Source organism: Camellia sinensis, unplaced genomic scaffold, assembly GCF_055761805.1.
Source record: "Camellia sinensis isolate YWXY unplaced genomic scaffold, ASM5576180v1 Unanchor12, whole genome shotgun sequence".
NCBI lineage: Eukaryota > Viridiplantae > Streptophyta > Magnoliopsida > Ericales > Theaceae > Camellia > Camellia sinensis.
In genome coordinates, this window is record NW_028128998.1 from 5191832 (window position 1) to 5215428 (window position 23597).

The 23597-nt window shown below is 33.0% G+C and overlaps 2 protein-coding genes across 19 annotated transcripts in view; both read right to left on the reverse strand.

Annotated features, from left to right (window-relative positions):
• Window positions 1-12367, reverse strand: part of LOC145814624 (ubiquitin C-terminal hydrolase 12-like) — a 37511-nt gene extending 25144 nt beyond the window's left edge. For 9 of the 18 annotated variants that reach the window (XR_014357979.1, XR_014357978.1, XR_014357980.1 and 6 more), the window contains exons 1-7: window positions 11781-12366; window positions 11267-11532; window positions 10973-11191; window positions 10772-10880; window positions 10568-10683; window positions 10208-10306; window positions 1148-1257 (exon numbers count right to left, since the gene is read on the reverse strand). Coding sequence is in view for 14 of the 18 variants with exons in the window: in XM_082911533.1 (XP_082767659.1) it covers window positions 1148-1257; window positions 10208-10306; window positions 10568-10683; window positions 10772-10880; window positions 10973-11191; window positions 11267-11479 (866 nt within the window). In the remaining 4 variants the exon portion in view is untranslated. The other 9 variants (XM_082911527.1, XM_082911526.1, XM_082911524.1 and 6 more) reach the window with 2 other exon arrangements.
• Window positions 12368-21700: 9333 nt separating this feature from the next.
• Window positions 21701-23046, reverse strand: LOC145814629 (uncharacterized). The gene is made up of 2 exons (XM_082911579.1): window positions 22557-23046; window positions 21701-22341 (listed from the first exon to the last, which is right to left on the reverse strand). The coding sequence occupies exons 1-2, from the start codon at window positions 22938-22940 to the stop codon at window positions 21871-21873; spliced, it is 855 nt and encodes a 284-aa protein (XP_082767705.1). The 5' UTR covers window positions 22941-23046; the 3' UTR covers window positions 21701-21870.
• Window positions 23047-23597: the final 551 nt, after the last annotated feature.

Below are 23597 nucleotides of genomic sequence, written 5' to 3' on the forward strand. Positions count from 1 at the left end.
GGTTCCATATCACAAGGATCAAAATTTTGTTTCGGTATGTTCTTTTGGTTAGCTTGGAAACGGAAATGTTTTGAAATGAATTTTCGAAAACATAAGTGAAATGAGGAGGGGGAAAAAACATTTGAGAACAAAAACCAAAACCTATATAAATGTTAATACATTCGGAATAATTAAATAATTGAACATGTTGAGCTCTATGAATATTAGAAGCTCATAAACAAGGTTTAAAAACTTAGTTATTGGTTTGCCATTGTAAGAAAATACATTTGGAAAATGCAAAATTCTGATAGCAAAAGGAACGAAAACAGAAAAAACAAAGTACATTGCAGTAACAAAGAAAGAAGGAAAATAAGTGGCTTAATCATGCATGTTTATTTTCTCCTTTCTATCTCTTCTCTTTTGTTTTTAAGTTTCTTAAATTCTCTAATAAATTTAATATTTTTATATATTCTCAAGTATTTTCTTTTGACAAAAAGAGGCAAATAGAAATAAGCATTGTTAAATGTTCTTAATAGGTGTCGAAATAACTCATTGTTGCGGTATGTTCTCTAGTGTTTCACTGTGTTTTGGTATATTTCAATGGAAACATTGAAATTTTGCTATGCCACTGTTATTTCGTTATGGTTTCCTAGGAAACAGAAATGTTTCGGCCATTGATAGAAACAAAACGAAATTTTGTTCTTCATCTCATCATCCAACCACCAAGCAGGAAGAGAAGACATCTTTCCCCTTTAAATTTAGCAAACATAAGATGAGGATTTTTTTTAAAAAGATCTACAATTAGATACCATTTTCTAAGTTGATATTTGTTATCAACATATTGGATATATTGGAAGAAAAGCAATAAACAGAGAAGTAAGGAAACATGCAAAAAAAGCGCCACCTGACAATTTCATATAAATTTATCTAAAGAGAGCAGATGTTTCACAAAACAAAGCGGTAAAGGTATGCAAAGATTTCCTGGAAAGAAAATTAATCAGAGGCCTATTAGCATAAGATAAAGCCACTTTACATTTTCATATAATTTTATCTAAAGAGAGCATATATTTCAACAAAACAAATTGTGTAAAGCTATACATTAAGTAAAATTTTCTGGGAAGAAAATTAATGAGAGGCTCACTGGTATAATGTAAAAAAGAATAAATACCTGTGAAGGGTATACAAGTTGCGAACACTCCTATCTGCTTCAGGTGACAAATATCTGCCATCCTCTCTGTCAAGATCGAGTTGTAGAGGGAACTCATAGCGGTCATTTATCTGTTTTACAAATGAAACAAGATGTTTCAGTAATGTTTTAAATGAAAGAGGTTATGTGTGTGTGTGTGTGACAAACGGTTAGTGTAAACATCTTTCACAAAAACAACTAATTCTAAAGTGGGAGGGAGCAATAGTTTAAGAAAAGTTCCCTCATCATTGAGCTAGTCTGCTCTCAAAATCAAGCAGACAGTCAGAACTCTAGAGAAGAGGTACATGAGAGAGAGTTGACCTTGCCCAACTCAAATTATACAGTTCATTCCAAAAGCATCATATGGAAGGAAGCAGTAAGACAACTAGAAAATAAAAAGAAGGGTTATTCTAGAACCTAAAAATGATAAAAGCAAAAAGACAGATTCTGATTGAAATATAAATGATCCATTAGATAAACTAGGCACAGAGTGGGGTGGGGTCCCTTTAAAGCTAGGCATGTTATCCATAATCAAGCAAGATAATCAGATCATGCCAAATGACAAGATATTAAGTTTCTTACATGATGAATGATACTGTGGGCTTTGTGCATAGATCAGACAAACATATGCTGCTGGCACAAGACTCATCCACTTCCACTCAAAAGTTACAGACTTGGCATTTGAACACATATTTGGAGGACCTGATATTCAGCTATTTAGGGACCCTAAACAGCTTTTCTATTGAAGCATTATTTCCAGAGCCCAAAAGTTTTTCATCAAGTAAAGGAATGTATTTAAATCAGGGGGAAAGAATCTCGGACCTTCTGTTAACATTATCTTATAAACAAAAATTATTTGGGCTCTAAAATATACAAGGGCTGAAATTGGAAATGACAAGGCAAAAGCTTGTTCAATGTTCACTTTAAGCACACCTAGTTTGGCCTGGTGCAAATGAGCTCAAAATGACTGAGACTCACCAATCATTCAAAAACAAGTATCTTTGAAACATGTAGCTCCTTCATGACTAACTAGTTATTTCATTTTTTGCTGGAAATTTGTGTTAATGCATATAATAAGATAGTGGCATGTATATAATATGATAGTGGTGTTGGTGGTAGATAGTGGCATGTATAGAATATGATAGTGGTGTTGGTGGTAGATAGTGGCATGTATAGAATATGATAGTGGTGTTGGTGGTAGATAGTGGCATGTATATAATATCATAGTGGTAGATAGTGGTAATATATAATATGTAAGTGGCATATAATGGGTTATAATGATGTTTGTAATATCTCCTATATAAGGAGTGTCATTTGGTCTTGTAAAATAAGAAGTTTTGAATATAACAGAAATATATTCCTTCTTCCTCATATTTTCGGAGTTCTTCTTCCTCATTTTTTCTAAGTTGTTATCAGAGCAACAAAAAACACAGCAGCCCTAAAACCGTCATAGCCATGTCGGAAGTCACGTCTGAAACCACTTCAACCCCTGCCGCTGCCATTCCAGTAAAAACGTCCAACTCTCACTCTGTCCAAATCACCACCATCCGCCTAAATGGTGATAATTTTCTCCGCTGGTCACAATCTGTCCGGATGTATATCCGTGGGCAAGGAAAGATCGGTTACATCACTGGTGACAAGAAGGCTCCTGCTGTTAATGATCCGCTGTTCGACAGTTAGGACGCTGAAAACTCCATGGTTATGACATGGTTGGTCAATTCCATGGAGGAGGATATAAGCTCTAATTACATGTGCTATCCTACTGCACAAGAATTGTGGGATAATGTTAGTCAGATGTATTCTGACCTAGGAAATCAATCTCAAGTTTTCGAATTAACTTTGAAGTTGGGAGAGATTCGTCAAGGAGATGATTCCGTCACCAAATATTTCAATTCGTTGAAAAGGTTGTGGCAGGATCTTGACATCTTTAACACATACGAATGGAAATCGGTTGACGACTGCAACCACCACAAGAAAACTGTGGAAGACAGCCGTATTTACAAGTTTCTTGCCGGCCTCAACATTGAGTTCGATGAAGTGCGAGGAAGAATTATTGGCAGACCTCCTCTCCCATCCATTGGCGAAGTATTTGCTGAAGTCAGAAGGGAAGAGAGCCGAAGGAGCGTCATGCTTAAGAAAAAAGGTACTGGTGAATCAATTGAAATTTCTGCTTTAATTAGCGATGCTGCGGCCAACAAGGCTGCAAATTACCAGCGCAGGTTTGATGATAAGCCACGGGTCTGGTGTGATTTTTGCAACAAGCCTCGCCATACACGCAAAACGTGTTGGAAGATCCATGGCAAACCTGTCAACTGGAAAAGCAGCAAACAAGGAGAGAAGAATCGTGGCTTTCCTACCGCTAATGAAGCCGATTCAGGTCCCTTCAACAAAGAGCAGATTGATCAACTCTTAAAGCTGATAAAATCCAACTCCTCATCCGGTACTCCTAGTGTTTTGTTGGCACAAACAGGTAGAAATCCTAAAGCCTTCTCTTGCCTAAACTTCTCTCCGTGGATCATAGATTCCGGTGCCTCCGATCACATGACTAGTTTTTCCCATTTATTTAGTACCTATTTCCCTTGTTCTGGTCATGACAAAATCAGAATAGCCGATGGTAGTTTTTCACCTATTGCAGGAAAAGGATTTATTAAACTAACTGAGAAAATTAATCTCAATGCTGTTCTTCACGTCCCCAACTTAGCCTGTAACCTTTTGTCTGTCAGTAAACTATCTAAGGATTCTAATTGTCGTGTTACATTTTTTGAATCCCATTGTGAATTTCAGGACCAGAACTCGGGGATGATGATTGGGCGTGCTAGGATGCTTGAAGGTCTTTACTACTTTGATGAAGTACCTGTTAGTAATAAAAAAGCTCAGAGCTTTAATAGTACTAGTTCAATCTCTGTTCGAGAAAAAATAATGCTATGGCACTATAGGCTAGGACATCCTAGTTTTCTTTATCTGAAATATTTATTTCCAGAATTATTTAAAGGGATTGATTGTTCTTCTTTTCATTGTGAAAGTTGCATTTTTGCAAAATTTCGTCGCTCTACTTATTTGCCAAAACCTTACCAGGCTTCCAAACCTTTTTATTTGATTCATAGTGATGTTTGGGGCCCTTCTAAAATCACTACTCTTTCTGGTAAAAGATGGTTTGTTACATTTATTGATGACCATACCCGCTTATGTTGGATTTATTTGATGAATAAAAAATCTGACGTGAAAAATTTATTCACAAATTTTTACAATATGATTGAAAACCAATTTCAAACCAAAATTGGTATTTTACATTCTGATAATGGAACAGAATATTTCAATGAGCAGTTGGGTGAGTTTTTGAAAAAAAAAAGGGATTTTTCATCAATCTACATGTCGGGATACCCCTCAACAAAATGGCATTGCAGAACGAAAAAATAAACATCTACTTGAAGTAGCACGTGCTATAATGTTTTACATGCATGTTCCTAAATATTTATGGGGCGAAGCAATTTTAACAGCCTCTTATTTGATAAACAGGATGCCTACAAAGGTGTTAACATACAAAACACCTTTCGATTGTCTAAAAATTTTTTTTCCTGACACGAGGTTGTTTTCTGATTTACCCACCAAAGTTTTTGGATGTACTGCCTATGTTCATGTTCCCAGTCAATTTCGTTCAAAACTTGACCCCCGTGCTATAAAATGTGTTTTTTTGGGTTATTCCTCAAACAAAAAGGGGTATAAGTGTTTCGATCCTCAAACCAAGAAATTTCATGTGAGTATGGATGTGTCATTTGTGGAAACAAAATCCTATTTCCCCAACACTTCTCTTCAGGGGGAGACAAGTGGAGTAGAAGACCGTTTTTGGGATATTTCTATCCCGCTCCTCAATGTCATTTATCCTACACAAAAACCACATCTGTCTGATAATGATCACTTAGGAGAACCAAGTTCTATGGTTGCCTAGTCAAGAAGATTCTTGTTTAGGGAGAGAAGTACTACAAAATGATCTAAATCCTGAGCTTCAGGTTTATACTAGGAAGCGATTTCACCTGAGGAATAATGACCCGAATGTCCATCGTAATGACCCGAATGTCCACCCGAGTTCTGGCATCGAAATTTTAGGTAATCCTATTCCTTCTATTTCCGACCTTGATGTTCCTATAGCAATTAGGAAAGGTGTCCGAAATTGCATTAAACATCCTATTGCAAATTACCTCTCCTATCAAAGACTGTCTAAAAACCATAGAGCTTTCACATCTAGGATTTCACACTTGTTTGTTCCAAGGAATATACAGGAAGCATTGGATGATCCGAATTGGAAATTAGCAATCATGGAGGAGATGAATGCTTTAAGGAGAAGTGGTACTTGGGAGATAGTTGATCTACCCAAAGACAAGAAAACAGTTGGGTGTAAATGGGTGTTTACGATAAAATGTAACGCAGATGGAAGCGTTGAGAGATACAAGGCGAGACTGGTGGCTAAAGGCTTCACTCAAACTTATGGGATCGACTATCAGGAGACGTTTGCTCCTGTTGCTAAAATAAATTCCATCAGAGTACTGTTATCTCTTGCAGTAAATTCAGATTGGCCTCTACATCAACTTGACATTAAAAATGCATTTCTCAATGGTGATCTTGAAGAGGAAGTGTTCATGAGCCTACCGCCGGGATTTGAGCAGAGACTTGGAAGCGACAGAGTATGCAGATTGAACAAGTCATTATACGGACTCAAACAATCACCAAGAGCGTGGTTTGAACGCTTTGGGAAGGCAGTTATCAGTTGTGGCTTCTCGCAGAGTCAAGCAGATCACACAATATTTTATAAACATTCAAAAAACAGTAAAATTGCAATTTTGATTGTTTATGTTGATGACATCATTTTAACTGGTAATGATGAAGCAGAGTTAGCAGCCCTCAAAGACAAACTCGCAAAAGAATTTCACATTAAGGATCTGGGAGCCCTCAAGTATTTCCTCGGAATGAAATTTGCAAGATCCAAGGAAGGTATATTCGTTAATCAGAGAAAATATGTTCTTGATCTCCTTGGAGAAACAGGTATGCTTGGTTGTAAGATGGTGGAGACTCCGATCGAGCCTAACTTGAAGTTACAAGCTGCTAAGGCTGAAGAAGTCAAAGAGAGGGAACAATATCAGCGACTTGTCGGGAAATTGATTTACTTGTCTCATACGCGGCCTGATATTGCCTTTGCAGTCAGCATGGTAAGTCAGTTCATGTACTCACCAGGGACAGAGCATTTTGAGGCCGTTTATAAGATCTTAAGATATTTGAAAGGAACTCCAGGGAGAGGCTTACTGTTCAAGAAACATGGACATCTTCAAGTTGAAGTATACACAGATGCAGACTGGGCAGGAAGTGTTACAGACAGGAGATCAACATCCGGATACTGCTCCTTTGTAGGTGGGAACCTAGTTACATGGCGGAGTAAAAAACAGAATGTGGTAGCTAGAAGTAGTGCAGAAACAGAGTTCAGAGCTGTTGCCCATGGAATCTGTGAAGTAATGTGGATTAAAAGAATTCTTGAAGAATTAAAGCTTTCTCACCCGACACCTATGAAGGTCTATTGTGACAACAAAGCAGCTATATCTATAGCTCATAATCCAGTTCTACATGATCGCACAAAACATATAGAAGTGGATAAACATTTCATCAAGGAGAAAATCAATGCTGGCATAATCTGTATGACCTACCTTCCAACAGGTGAACAATTAGCTGATGTGCTAACGAAGGGACTACACAAGAAGCAATTTGATAAGCTGACTAGCAAGCTGGCTATGGAAGATATCTTCAAACCAGCTTGAGGGGGAGTGCTGGAAATTTGTGTTAATGCATATAATAAGATAGTGGCATGTATATAATATGATAGTGGTGTTGGTGGTAGATAGTGGCATGTATAGAATATGATAGTGGTGTTGGTGGTAGATAGTGGCATGTATATAATATCATAGTGGTAAATAGTGGTAATATATAATATGTAAGTGGCATATAATGGGTTATAATGATGTTTGTAATATCTCCTATATAAGGAGTGTCATTTGGTCTTGTAAAATAAGAAGTTTTGAATATAACAGAAATATATTCCTTCTTCCTCATATTTTCGGAGTTCTTCTTCCTCATATTTTCTAAGTTTTTTCATGGAGGCTTCAACAATAAGTTTATAACCCCAACTCAATTTATTACAGCAAGGACACGATTTTCTCAATTGGTTGAATGAACAATCTATTCAAATCAATTTTTCTGTGAGACTCCAGGTATTGTCATAGGCAAAAGGCTGAACAGCTACGTTTGGTCCTACAATATAATATACACAATGTGAAATTTTATTAGAAAAGCATTTTTCAGAGTCATGAATTGTACATGGCTTCCTGCTATTCCTTTGGTTCAATGAGAGAGAGAGAGAGAGAGAGATTGGGCATCAGATGTAAATAGCATTTGAACTTGGGTGGGTTCAAATGGCAATGACCCAAGCTAAACTCAAATTTCAGTTGTGCTTGGACCACTATCTATCAACCTCAAGCTAAGCTTGGCTGTAAATCCGCACCACAGTTTGAATTTGGGCAGGGTTTGATTGGGAAATAGTCTCAAACAACTCAGCTTAAATATATGCATATAGTACGTGTATTAATTTATTAATTTTTTTCTCAGCCAATCTATGGGCACTAAGATTATATTGTAGTTCAAGAACATGTACTCACAACACAAGAATTCTCCCCCTTCTAAAAAACCGAAGTCCTAAGTTCAGCTGATTAAAATGGGCAATTTTTTTGTCTTTGAAATCTTGCAGCCACCTTTCCATGCCACCACAGCACCGCCAGTCCGCTCCACAGCAACACCTCTTCATTTTCTCCACATTGTCCTGCAGCTCTTGTTTGTTATAGAGCCCTTATTCATGTCACATATATTACTTTCTGTCTCCATATATCTTTGTATATCTCTTTTGACACGTATTTATATATATTGCAAAGGTATTGCTCAGTATAATATAAAGACACGGGCGTATATAGTTTGTGAATTTAATATCTAGTATAAATCCTTTGGCTCCACAAAATTCAAAAAGAAAAAACAACTCACTGCACTATACATATTTTCTTTTCTTTACACAAAATTTATAATTTTATATAGTTATTATATTATAATATAAATATTTCATTCAAATACAATAAAATAATGTAACATAACACTAATTCCTAAGGGAGTTCAGAACCAAACATCAAACATAGATTTGTAAATGTCGCAACTGACCCTCCCTAGAAGTGGAAATGATCTGGGGAACTTTCCAGAAGCTAACCATGATCAAGCCAACGACTCATCTATGCCCTCTAACCTTTGCTACAATCACAAATAATCCAAGAGTGTCAAAATCTTCGAACTAGCGACAAAAAAATCCCAGTTTCAAACTATCCAATAAAAGAAAACAAGGTATCACTACATGATCATAAACAAATAATGTAACACAAAAATGAACACATCCCTCAATGTCAAAAGAATTCACCCTCTATATTTCTTATGAAAACAAGCTCCTAGATGCACTCGAGGCATGACTTACACTTAGGCCTGGGTGCCTGATTCAAAGTCAAGAATAGAATCTTGCATCAAATACCATCAAAATTTCCACATTGGCAATAATTAGACACACAACTTCAAAAGTTTTCCAAGCTTGAAGAACAAAAAACACTGTAAAGCATCAGTTTTAGCTTATTTTTTCTTTTTCTTTTTCCTTTTTGATAAATAAAAACCACCAGTTTTAGCTTCTCTATTAATCACGCTCTTATTTCTCACCATCCACAAACAGTGAAGGAAAAGACCAAATGGGAAAAACAAATTGTGTGATACCAAAACATTCAAAATATCAGTACAGCTCCCGAGAAAAAAGGAAAAAATTTCAAATTGATAAGGAAGAGGACATTGCATCTGCTTGTGCAGCAATTGATGATGCAAATCTGCATTCCAGCCTGCTCAACAAACATAATGCATAAGCTAGGGCAAAATAAGACCAGTAGGGTAGAAAGATTGTTAATCTAGAGCACCTTGTAGCAAACATCACATTTAAAATGACTTAACCATGAGGCAATGCAGACCTTTAAAGACAGAACGTCTCCAATGGAATTTTTAAACCTTCCATGCATGCAGTGTCTCTTGGGTGTGTTAAGGGAATAAGGATTGTGCACCATAAAGAATATCGAGTGTGTTTGGTTTGGTTTTGGGAGATAAATTTTTAAAAAAAAAAATTGGGAGAGAGTTTAGAAATTTTTTTGGTTTGTTTGGTTGTATATTTTGAAAATAGTTTAAGAGTATGGAAGTTTGGGATGATTTGATATTTTGTTGTAGTTGAGTAGATGTGTGTGAGAGAAAAAGTGATTGAGGATGAGAGAGGAGAGAAAAAAGGTGATTGATTGATGTACAAGAGAGAGAAAGTGATTTTGGAAAAAAAATTCAAAAAATTTCTAACCAAACAAAATTTTGAAATTTTTTTTCAAAAATTGTGTTTTGAGAGTGAAACCAAACAAGGCCATCATTTTTTTCTTTTTGTCCTTTTTGCTGATGAGAATGAAATTGGCCAGAACTCCTACACCTCACTAGGAGGTCAGTGGTTCAAATCTCCCCACTTGCATATGGATCTTATTCCCCGTGTATTAATTGGGGCTTTCTCTCCCACTTTGGGAGTTTCTTTGTATTGATTATATGTTGTATTTGATCATTATCATTATAATTGTTAATCATTGGGCTTCATTGTAATATCTTATATGAATCCAAAAAAAAAAAAAAGAATGAAATTGTTACATTTACAAAATGTAGCTTAATTCTAGTTTTGTTAAAAAATAGAAAGTTGTCCATGGCAACAGGCATACATATCTAGTAGAACAGAGCTACACAAATTGTAAAATGAAGCATACCATTTTTATTTTATTATTGAATTTAGCTGATATGCTGCATAATTGTACAACACTAACAGTGATCGGATTGAACAGACAATGCATACCATACACAATCATAAATAAAAAAACAAGTCACAAAGCAAAATACAGATTTTTTAATACTAACCTTTACCATGGTATCCCGCATAAAATCATATTCAAACCGTTTTAACTGAAGTTGAAGGACAGGGGGGAAATCAATGAACAGGACACCCTTCCTTGCATCCTGGAAAGGTCAAGAATTACAGCATTTCTTTATGAGACAGAACCATAGCATTGCGTCCGGCAATTGGATCCAAAAAAGAACAAAATGCTTGTCAATGATAATGACAAAATGGACAACTCAATTGCAATGAAAATTTAATATCAACTTAATAAAGCACTTCGGCTTTGTTCAGACCGGCATACAAAATGGTTGATCCAGGTAAAGCTATCTTGGAAATTATTTAGAGTGAAATTCAAATCACAGGGTTTCAAAGCATCCAACCTGTAACCCATATTGTTCAGCATGGTATTTGTTATCACCCTCGAGACGTTCCACCTCCACATATTTGTCGAAAGAAGCATAAACATCACGACAGCCCTTGACATCAAGCTGAAGATCTACACTCAAAATACATATAAGTCAGTAAAGCTTACAGATATATATCTCAAATAACACAGTGGTATAACTGTAAGTTAAAACAAGTACCATAAAATGATTCCTTTCTTGTTGATTTGTAGTCCACATTGATGCATTCTATATAGTTCATATGGTGACCTTCAAATAACTGCTGTATTGTACCCTCCACAACAGTTCCCTGAGCCAGTAAAACCAGAGTCAAGTATAATAATCAACCTCCTAGCACTAAATACAGACTATGAAGTCCATGATGCTATTAAATCACTATACCTTCATTTTATCTTCAAGCTTTTCACAAAGCACTCTGTTAAGTTCTTGCACGTCATGCTGCATGAAAGAATCATATGTATCCCATCCGAAAGACTTCGTCAACTCTTTTGTTGCTACACTAGTGTCACTGTACTGGAGCTTATAGAATAAACTCTGCAAAGCCAAAGGGATGCTCCCTGACGGCATATCATTCTCAGTTGTTGGCATATGATACACAGCCTGAATAAAGTGACCCAAATAAGGCATTTCCTCATAAAATAAAATCAATCAGACAAGTTGAATGAAAAGGCAAACCTTTCTGAAATAAGGAATATGGTACAATGTCTGGAGGAGAGAGTTCATGTAACAAGTAGCTCCTTGATTTTTAAGACCTACATAGCCAGTCTCCTTTTTCGAGTCATGTGACCAGTAATCAGTTACCCTACGGACAGCAACATCAGCTTCTACTACAATAGTATCATTCACCAGATAACCTCTACTGGGGTCATACAGTTCACTAAGAGGCATGAAAGAAGTGAAACCCCAATCACTTTCTCGTGCATTGAACTGGTGTTGTGTGTCTGCAGAATGAAAAGCATCTCAATTAGCATCAAACCAGTAATAGGCTTTAAACCTAAAAAGAAACAAAGAAGTATAAGATACCAGTTTGCACAAAACTTTATCTGTCTAACGACTTAGATTGACGAACGACTTTGGAATGCCACCTTCTAGGTGATTAACAGAGAGATTGAGATGTACAAGGGATATCATGTTCCCAAAAGCATCAGGAATCGGACCTTCTAGATCATTAAAAGAGAGATCAAGATACCTTAAGTTGGAAAGGTTCCCAAGCTGATGAGGAATCGGACCACCAAAGTGATTGAAATTGAGGTTGAGGACTTGTAATCTGCTCAAGGAAGCAATTGACTCTGGGATGCGCCCTTCAAACGAATTTCCGCTAAGATCTAAGTACTTCAAATGCTGCAATTCAAGCAATGAAGGACTCATCTCACCTCTCAGACCATAGGAATAGGAAAGATTCTCTGGTACATGAAGATCGAGCATGGTTACATGACCACTGTGGTTGTTGCAATGGACTCCACTCCATTTGCAACAGTCTTTCTTATCTTCTTCATTCCCCCAAGAAGAGAGAATACCATAATGATCTATGGCAGCTTCTTTAAACTTGAGGAGAGCTTGTTTCTCCCTCTCTATGCACCTGATTTTATTAGCAGCTTCAACTCCTCCCGAGGAAAGTCCAAGAACAGGTATGTAGTTTAACAATAACACAACCACGAACACATGGAGAAGTTGAATTGATTTTGGTAGCATAATAATAATATATTTTGTGACCATAATGGATGGATGGCCAAAATTTGAAGGATAAAAGATTTTTGTTTGTTGTTTTTCGTTTTTCTGAGTTCTGTTTGCCATCCCACTTCTTATACTTAGATTGTCATATTTTTTTTATTTTTTTTTTAATTTAATTTTTTTAAAAATAGGGAGACTTGGGAGTCAATGAAGAAGACTCCAAGTCAATGAAGAAGACTTGGGAGTCAATGAATAAGACACGGCTACTTTTTGAAAAAGGACACACTGTACACACCCATTTGAAAAACAACCGTGTATCACAGGTAATTACATCGTACTAGATATCACGCAAGTCATCTACAGCGAAAACACGAGAACCCAAGTCAAGGTCAAATATGGCTGCAATGCAACCTATGTTTCTGCCGTACTTTACATTTAAATTTAAATTGGCCAAAATGACCTTCCCATTAGGGCTAGGTAGGTTGTCTTTAATTTAGATTTGCTTGTTTACAAATTTAGCTGTTTTAGTGGGTTTTTTTTTTTAATTTTTTTAATTATTTATGTGATAAAAAAAATTGTGTTATTGAGATGATTTGTAATTTTTTTTTATAGTTGAATAGATGATTATAAAAGAAAAAGTAATTAATTACTATGTAAGATGTAATATTTTATCTTATTAACTATTTTAATTTTATTTTTTATTTTTTATTTTTTCATCTTTATTAACTGTTTTAGCCAAAATCAAACATCCCAAATGTCTTAGAGTGGATGGTTAGGTTCCTTTTAAGGAAAATGGAATTTTTAATGAAAAGGCTATGGAAGCTCCAACTTCTCAACATAATTTTTCAAAATTTTTGAATTATTGTAAAAAGACAAAAAAGACATGTCGTAAAATGATTCGTTGATTAAGTTTATTTTAATATTATTAATATCAGCTAAATTTATATGTTCCTAAATTAACTACATGAAAAATTTATACCATGTATAGATACTCTCTAGTTTTTTAAATATATGTTCTTAAATTAACTTTTTTAATTAAATTTATTTTAATATTTAATATCACCTAAATTTGTATTTTCAAAATTAACCCCATAAAAATTTATACCATATATAGACACTCTCTAATTTTTAAATTTATGTTCCTAAATTAACTCCTACATATTTTCAAACCCTATAATCATATTAATATTTTAGTATTTTCAATTTTTTTTAAAATAAAAATTAACAACCTTCAAAATGTTTTGATATAATAGAATTTTATTTTTTAATGTTACATAAACTTCTAAAAATAGGAGATTGCAACCAAATATTCCAATTAGTCTTACGTTTTTTCGTGATTGGGGATGCTGTTGCGCGGGGTGCGCAGCAGCATCTGTTGTGCAGCGAAATGGGCCCATTTCAGGGTTCATTTTGATAATCTGAACCGTTCACATTTTAGAATATATCAAGTAGAACATGCTTGTAAAAAATCAAGTTAATCGGATATCGTTTACCGATTCATCCATTCACATTTCTATCTACAAAAATAAATAATAATTGTGATTTAAAGTATTAAAATGAATACAAATGTGAGTGGATGAATAGGTAAACGATATCCGATTAACTTGATTTTTTGCAGGTATGCTAACGGTTCGGATTATCAAAATGAGCCCCAAAATGAGTCTATTTCGCCGTACAACAGGTGCTACTGCGCACCCCGCGCAACAGCATCCCCAAATTCCGTTTTTTCTATTGGTCTATTAAGTCCTATTAGTGAAAAATTTCTTTCCGTGTAGTCCTATTTTTTTTTTATTTTAGTAGTGTTTTGGTAGACAACTATACCCTTTTATTAATGTGACAAGTATGATGTAATATTTCAATGTGGCAGGTATTAATGTGACACTCCAACGATGTGACATTTTAAAAAAACTAAAAATTCCGTAGTGTATTTTTTTCAAATGTGACAACGTGACAGGTATGATTTAACACTTCAAGACTTTTACTCCAAAAAACTTAAAAATTCCTTAGTGTACTTTGTCCAAATGTGACAACATGACAGGTATGATGTGACACTAAAAAAAAATTAAAAATTCCGTAGTGTACTTTTTTCAAATGTAATAATGTGACATGTGTACTTTTTCTAAATGTGACAACGTGACAGCTATAATATGACACTCTAAAAAAAGAAAAACTCTTAAGTGTACTTTTCCCAAGTGTGACAACGTGGCGAGTATGATGTGACACTCTTAAAAAAAAAAACTTTTTAGTGTATTTTTTTTTCCAAATGTGACATGTGACACTCAAAAAAAAAATAAACCCTTTTAGTATATTTTTTTCAAATGTGACATGTGACACTCCAATGTGGCGGGTATGATGTGACACTCTAAAAAAATTAAAACCTCTTTAGTGTACTTTTTCCAAATGTGACACTCTAACGTGGTGGGCAAATGAGTCATTACAATTCCAAAAAGATTAAATGGATTATAAAAAAAAAATATGAAGCTATATCGATTACAAGTGTAAAATATGGGACTTATTAATCAATTTCATTTTTTCTTTTGTCAGACTTTGTAATGTTAACTTGATTGTTTTTTACCATGGAAATATGTATTTTTTATTTGAATTATGAAAATATGTATTAAAACTTGAGAAACTATGATATAAATTGATTGTTTTTAACTATATTTATTAATTTATTGATCAATTTTTATTTTTTATTTTTACTTTTTATCAAATCCAAGATAGGGTCAGCTGAAAACAGAAATATTTTAAGTCGATCCAATATTAAATATCTATCTATCTATCTATATCTATATTAAAGTGATATTTCAATAATGATGGTAGGAAAATTCCCAAGACTTCATCATAAATTATTTTTTTATTTTAAAAATATTGAAATAAATCTTATTGGGTAACACATCATATTCATTATATTTTTTAAATTTTACCATTCTTTCCTAAAAAAAAAATATTGCTATGATTATGCCATCATTCTTACAAATAATAATTAGAATAATGATTTTTTCTCCGAATTTTGCCCCCCCTAATCCCCCGAATGCCCAAAACGACGTCGTTTTGGGCATTCTTTTTTTTTTTTTTTTTCTTTCTTCTTCTTCATCACGCAGGTCTGAGACAGAAGGAGAGGGAGAGAAAGAGAGAGGGAGAGGGAGAGAAGAGAGGCCAATCGTCAGTCCGATCGTCGCACCTCGGTGATCGTCGCAGCTCGCAGCTCGTCGGCGATCGTCGCAGCTCACATCTCGTCGGCGATCGTCTCCGCCCCGCCTCCGCCTCCGCCTCCGCCCCCTGCCCAGCCCGGTTGATGGTGGCCTCTCCAGTCCAGTCCTTCTTCTTCTTCTTCTTCTTCTTCTTCTTCTTCTTCCTTTTTCGAATTCGGGGGATTCGGAGGGGCTTTCGAGCTCCCTAGCATTACTGTAATAATTATTTCATAATTGAAAAATAAAGCACCAACACTTCATCATAAAATTCTTAATTTTTTTATTTTTAAAATATTAAAAGAATATTAAGTGGGTGTTTGGGAAGTGGGTTTTTATGTAGGTTTTTTTAGTTGTAGGATATTATTGGATAAAAAATTTTTAGTGTTTGGAAAGATAGTTGGATTTTTTTGTGATTGGATGTGATGTTTGTGAGAGAAAAAATGAAATGATTATAGGGTTGGATGTGATATCTTGTTTGAATTTGTTTTTTTATTTTTATTTTGTAAAACCTTTATCTTTTAGTGAAAAAAATGAGAAAAAAATCTAGGAACCAAGTTCCCAAACACCACATAAAGTGATAGTTCAATGATGAATGGTAGGAAAGTTCGTGATAGTTCAATGATGAATGATAGCAAAGTTCCCAAAGACTTCATCATAAAATTTTTAATTTTTGTTATTTTAAAAACATTGAAATAAATCTTATTGGCTAACACATCATATTATTTATAATTTTTTAAAATTTTTACCATTCTTTCATAAAACAAAAATATTGCTATGATTATGCCGTCATTCTTGTAATTAATAATTATTTCATAATAGGAAAATAAAGCTCCAACACTTGATCATAAAATTCTTAATTTTTTTATTTTTAAAATATAAAAAGAAAATAGAAAAAATTACTCATAAATCCCATTTGGAGAAAAGTTATTCCATTTAGTCTTAGAAGTTTTCTTTCAAACCAATTAGTCATTTTTATTTTGGATATGTTGTATTTCTTTGATTTGAGATTTGAAAGTTTACTTATTTGCCCTTGTATGTGTGTGTGGGTAAGGTAGGTTTTTATGTTTCTATTTTTTTTTTTTTTTTTTTTTTTTTGTGGAGATTTAGTGGAGTGATTTGTAGGTGGATGATATTACCCCGTTTGTGGTGTTATTGGTGTGGTGTTCGTCTCTATTGTAACATTAACATTAATTAACATCCAAATGTAACACTAATGTAACACATAAAAAAAACTCCTTACTATAGTTTTTCCAAACATAACACTCCAAAAAAACTCCTTAATGTAACACTCTAAAATAACACACACAAAAATTTCTTATTGTAACACTCTAATGTAACACATCAAAAAACTCCTTAATGTATTTTTCTAAACATAACACTTTAATATAACACACAAAAACTCCTTAATATAACACTCTAATGTAACACACACAAAAACTCCTTAATGTTACACTCTAATGTAACATACAAAAAAAACTTCTGCGTGTACCTTTTCTAAATGTAACACTCTAATATAACACTAAAAAAAATCCTTAGTGTTTTTTTTTTTTTAAAACAGCCAAAAGGAATTTTATTGAAAATTATCAAGAAAAAAGACATTGGCAATCAACAATAAAAACGAAGGAGCAAAGATCACAAAAGAACCAAACAGGGCAAATAAGGTCGGTAAGATATCAACCAAGCAGCCCAGAGACACAGAGACACCAACTGTTGAAACTCCAAGCAAAATGCAATTCTGTTTAAATGGTCCTCCAACACTGGTTCATCAGTACAGAACAGAACAGCCCCGAGTTTTAATCAGCACAGAACAACAAGTTCATCTCCATTGCACGAAGGCAGGATCAACTCCATCACATAACAGTAGCCTCAAGTCAACTCCAACCCAGAATCAGCTGCCCAAAACAGATCTGCTCCCCAGACTCAATCTTATTTGCCTCAGGTTGGTTAAAAAATCTTGAACAGAGAAATGACAGTCCTTGAATCTATGTTTGAGCCACAGTGCAACTCTGATTTTGATCAACTCACACAGGTCCACTAACTGAGGCGAAGCAGATTTGAAGATGCACTCATTCCTAAGCTTCCACAGAGACCATATAACAGCTAAGGGAATGACCTTCCATATCCATTTTTCTTTCCTGTTCAAATACACCCCATCCCACCAGTGAAGTATACCTTCTAATGAACATGGAATAGCCCCCTTCAACTCCCACCAATCCATCATATCAGCCCAAACCCTCCATGCAAAGTAGCAATGCATCAAGAGATGAGTGGAAGACTCAGGCTCAGATTTACACCAATCCTTAGTGTAACACACAAAAACTCCTTAATGTAACATTCTAATATAACACAAATAAATTCATTAGTGTACTTTTTCTAAACTTAACACTTCAATATAACATTCCAAAAAAATTCCTTAGTGTAACACTTTAGTGTAACAAAAAAAAAAAAAAATTGTGTATTTTTTCCAAACGTAACGCTCCAATGTAACACAAAAGAAAACTTCTTAGTGTACTTTTCTTACATATAACACTCCAATGTAACACTAAAAAAAAAAAAAAAGAATGTGAAATTCTTCAAACCATTCCAAAAGGAGTACAAATATTCCTTAGTAAGTTTTGAACAAATGTATAATTTCAAACTGTGAATGTTACGTTTAAAAAAAAGTATACTAAGGAGTTTTTTTAGTATTTTTGTGTGTTACATTGGAATGTTATGTTTGGGATTACACTAATTGAAGTATTATGTTTGGAAAAAATACACTAAGAATTATATATATATATATATTTACATTGGAGCGTTACGTTTGGGAAAAGTACACCAAAGAATTATTTTTGAGTGTTACGTTGTTACATTTGAGAAAAGTACACCAATGAGTTTTTTAGTGTGTTACATTGAAGTGTTACGTTATTGGAGTGTTACATTAGAGTGTTAGGTTTTTGTTCGTGATGTGAGATTTGTTCTAAAATGAGGGAAAATCCAAAACTTCTATAATTCAAATTGCCCAAATGTGTAATTTTACATTTTGAGAAAATCACTTTTATCCCTAAAAAATTAAGCCCAAACATGTAAAGTGACTAACTTTTTATGTACTTTCCACTTTAAGGAGACCTTCGGATTTATAAGAAAAAATAGAGGATTAAACCGTTCACAAGATCACATTTTAGGATTTATTAGTGCTTCACCCAAGAAAATATTATTGGCTAAAGCATCATATTAATTATAATTTTGTTAAAATTTTACCATTCTTTCCTAAAAACAAAAATATTGCTATGATTATACCATCATTCCTGAAAAATAATAATTATTTCATAATAAAAAAAAAAATTCAATTTTCCCTTTCTTTCTTTACAACCTATTATCTTTCCCACTTTAAAACCTTAGCCACTATACAACTTCTTCATGAAACCAAGAAACCAAGTCAGTTCGAAATATGTTCATTCTATTTAGAAATTAAAAGTATTATTTAAATGATCACAATTAAATAAAATTTGAAAATTATTATATTAAAAATATATACGGAATTTATGAGTAAATTTTCCTAGAGTTTAAAAAGAATAAATAATAGTATAAGACATTTCTTTTTGAATTTTATTGGTAAGTTTGTAATCGATTTGAGGATATCTATTATGAAAATTTTAAGTTTTAAATATTTAGGGTTTAATGGCTTAGACAGTAGATTTTTTAAAAAGTTTGTAATTTCAAACCTTGAAGTTCTAAAAACACTCTTAGTAAAAAAAAGTTTATTTTTATTTTTAAGCTATAGCAAATTTTAATTTTTGAGTTTTGTAATGGTTAAAGTAGGTCATATTGTTTGGTAACATTTTTATTTTTTTAAAAAAAAACTTTTTTATAACTTACATTTAGGAAGACCTTTTTTTTTTTTTTTTGTGGCTAATGTCCTTCTTTGATAAACTTTAAAAAAAAAAAGAGTAAATATATATTTTTTATTTTGTGCAACTTAGATGACCCTAAATTTTTATTAAAAAATAGGACAGATTTTAATTTTAATTTTGAATTTTTTTGCCTGGAGACATCACACAGGTCATTTACAGTGAAAACACAAGAAACCAAGTCAAGGTCAAACATGGTAGTAATGCAACCTTTCTTTCCTTCATGAATCACATTTACTTCCGTACTTTTCATTTGAATTTTGAATTGGCCAAAATGACTTTCCCATTAGGGCTATGTAAAATATAACTATTTTAGTGATTTTTTTTTTATTTTTTAACTATTTTATACGATGAAAAAAATTATGCATTTGAGATGATTTATAATTTTTTTTTTTTTTGTAATTAAATAGATGGTCATGAGAGAACAATTGATTAATTATTGTATTAGATGTAATATTTTGTCTTATTAATTATTTTAATTTTTTTTTTATATATTTATTGACTATCTTAGCCAAACTCAAATATCCCAAACAATGCCTAGTGTGTATGGTTAGGTTCCTATTAGCCCAATTTAGAGTGGATGGTGTTGTTTCACATTTGTGGGCTTCGTCATAGATCTCTATTCAATGATCTCAAACTATTTATTTTGTAAGTCTTTTTATGTATATTATCCACATAAAAAATTAATTACATCCAATAATCATAGAAGGTCCAATTTATCATATTTCTCAGCTAGAAAAAAAATATATTTTTAAAAACAAACTTGTTATCCATTTTATACCACCGGAACTTTGGCAATAGACTATTTTAGTAATTTTTTGGATTTTTTTAACTAAAATTGGAGCTAAAAAAATTAGTATATTTGGAATGATTTTTTGACTTTTTACGAAAAAAATATGTACAAAATAAAAAGAAAATTGAATTTTTAACTTGTATAATTTTTTAACTTTTTAACTTGTTTTTACTTTTTTAATTAGTTTCCAAACCACCTTGGAGGATTTTGTTTTCATTCTCGTTTTCGTTTTTGTGTTTTTTTTAACTAGTCATTGTTTACCTCCCAAAGATAATAGATAGTTACGAGTCGCAAGAAAGGAATTTGGACAAATTACATTCCTTATAATTAGTCTTAGACTTTATATTTGTACTCGTGTCGATATGGTAATTATAATTTAATTGCGTTAATTTTATTCTTAAAGTTTTTATATTATGTCAATTTTTTTAATTAATAATATTTTTAAAAATTGGATTAAATATCAAGGAACAAAATAAGTTATTCACTCTTCCCAAATTGATTGAAAGAATAACATCCAACTTGAAACAAACAAACTTCTATTTGCCACAAAATTTCTCAATTCACACTAATTTTTGTTTAGATCTCAATTACGAAGCAAAAATTTGAGGCTCAGAATCAAACTACAGAATGAAAACCGTTTAGTAGTTGATATTTAAATAATTAATTTTTATTTTGTGATTGATATTTGAATAATTAATTTTTATTTGGGAGTTGATAACTAAATGGACAAAATAGTGTGAAGATAAAAATATAAAAATAAAAAAGTGGTGTGCAAATGGAAATATCAATTAAACTAAATTGACATAAATAAATAAAAAATTTAAAGAACAAAATTGATATAATTAGAAGGTTATTTACACAAAAAACCCATGAGAAGTATCACTTTGACCCCCTAAACTTTAAAAGTATACAAATGGACTCCCTAAACTACTGAGAAATATCTCTTTGCATTATAAATTATAAAAGTGTACAAATGTCCGCAAATTATAAAAATGTACAAATTGAACTATTAATAGAAGGGGTTAAAATGAAACACACCAATAGTTTATGAGGTCTATTTGTACGTTTTTATAATTTAGGGAGACAAAGTAATACTTCTCAATAGTTGAAGGAGTCAATTTGTACACTTTTAAACTTTAGAGGGTCACAGTGATATTCTCAATAGTTTCTCTATGTAAATAGCCCTAATTAGAACTACAAAAACTAAATTTAGCACATGAGAAATTATAAAAACTACAAGTATAATTTGCTCAAGAATGTTTAATCAAAGTGTCCTTTCTTTTCTTTTTTTTCTTTTTTTTTTTATTTGATCCTCTTTTATGGTCAGTGCATTTTCACACCCATCTATTGGCAATTCATTCGTAAGGTTACATTTGGATCATAAATTTGAATAATAATTTTGAAAGGACAAGAAATATGTGAGAACAATATGAATGAAATATAAGGTTTTTTTTTTCCTATCAATTTCTCTCCCAATTGCTTTTCATTTCTAAATTCCTACTTAAACCAATGATTTAAATTATATGTAAAAGTCAGTAAGAGCACAAAGATGAACAATAAAGTTTTTCACAAACAAAAAATTATTGATCAACAAACTTATGGCATAAGCCTAACTACTCTGGCTTTTAATCTCATTTCGTATATCAAATCTGCAAAATGTATCATATCTTTATATATATGACTTAATACTAACTTTATCCTAAATTTATATTTCCACATTTTCATTTTTTTCTAGAGGACAAATGGAATAAGAGCCTTGATATTCTTGGGAAAGTCTTGAAACTTTGTAAGGTACCATTTCCTAGTGGCATAACTCGTCCCCATCAAGTAGATAGTGGTGCCTAGGGTGAATGAGAATGCATAGAGAGTTTGAGAAATGCAAGAGATCCCTATAAACCCTAATATTTCAAAAAGATAGTGTGGACATATCACTAGATCAAACAAGCCACCTTTGGGGATCTTGTACCCTTTGTCACCTTGTTCCCTCAGTTTAGAGAGTAGGTAATGGTGGTACAAGTTACCAGATATACCCATTAAAAACATCGAAATTCCGGCATCCTTAAGATCAAGTGGCGGCTCGGGGAACCCTAGGGTTAGGTGTTGGGCATAGATCATGGTTGATGTGGAGATGAAGTAGCTGAGAGAGATTGGAATTGCAACATCAAGGTACATCACACTGCTGTATTTGTGAATGAATAAAACCTGCAAAACAAAATGGATAATTGTTTAAATTCAAACAAGTGATAATTTGAGTAGACTAATTAATTTTTTTTTTTCCAATTTCAAATTGACAAACGGAAAACTTAGTTAAAATTTAATTGAGGTAACTTTAGTCTATATATAAAATAAATCTGAATCACACAATACACTGGCATTATTAGAAAAAAAATTAAAATTAAAATTAAAATTCTGAATACCTCAAAAAGCCTCTTGAAGAAATGGATGGTTAGAGCAGAATTGACCAACAAGAACCTAAAACCCTCGTTGGGGAAAATGCCGAAGGAAGCGACGCTGGCGAGTAACGCCGGCGTGTACGCAATTAGCATACCTGTTTTGGTGGACAGTTTGGCCCGCTTGGCCGAAGAAGAAGAAGGAGATTTTTGAGAATTATTACTACCAATGTTGTTGTTGTTGTCGTTGTTGTTGTTCCAGAACTTAGAATACTGCATGTGTTTGCCTTTGATTTCCGAGATCCCGGCGTTGGCCAAAGATGCAGGGCTGATCACAGACATGGCAGTTACGAACAATGAAGGTGGTGGTGGATATATAAATCGAAGCAATACAGACATAACCATGTTCATCCTTCTTCTCTCTCTCTCTCAAGGTTTGTTTGTGGAATAAGGTGCAGAAGGAATGAGTGTTGTGGTGTGTGAGAGTGCAAGAGGTGAGGCGCAGAATGTTCCACGCTGTTGGAGTATTTGGGACCTGAAATTGTCTCTCTTTCTCTTTCTCACTCTCTCTCTCTCTCTCTCTCTCTCTCTCTCCCATGAAAGGGATGTTGCTACTACCAAATTATAGGTAATTACATTCACCTCTCTTGAATTTTAAACAAATCACAATTAATTTTATATTTTTAACATAATAATTATATTGACCTCTTTTTTAAGGATGACAATATGAAAAGTTTGTAGTCCCCCGCCTAGTCTCATATTGGAAGCAAGAAAAATCAGATTGGTATCGCAAGCAAGAGCGTGTTAATTTTTTAACTTGAAAAAAAAAAAAAAATTACAAAATTTATAAATAATAAAATATATTATGACTAATAATTTATCATTAAAGAAAGTTCAAAGATTAAGATGATAAATAAATTAGTGAAAAAAATTAAGTCGATTTGATAATCGTAACTTTTTAATTTTATCGTATTGTTTATTTTTTTAAAGACAAATATCATAAAATAAAAATATTATAATTATCGAATTGATTTAATTTTTTCCATGATATATGTTAAGAACCAAGAA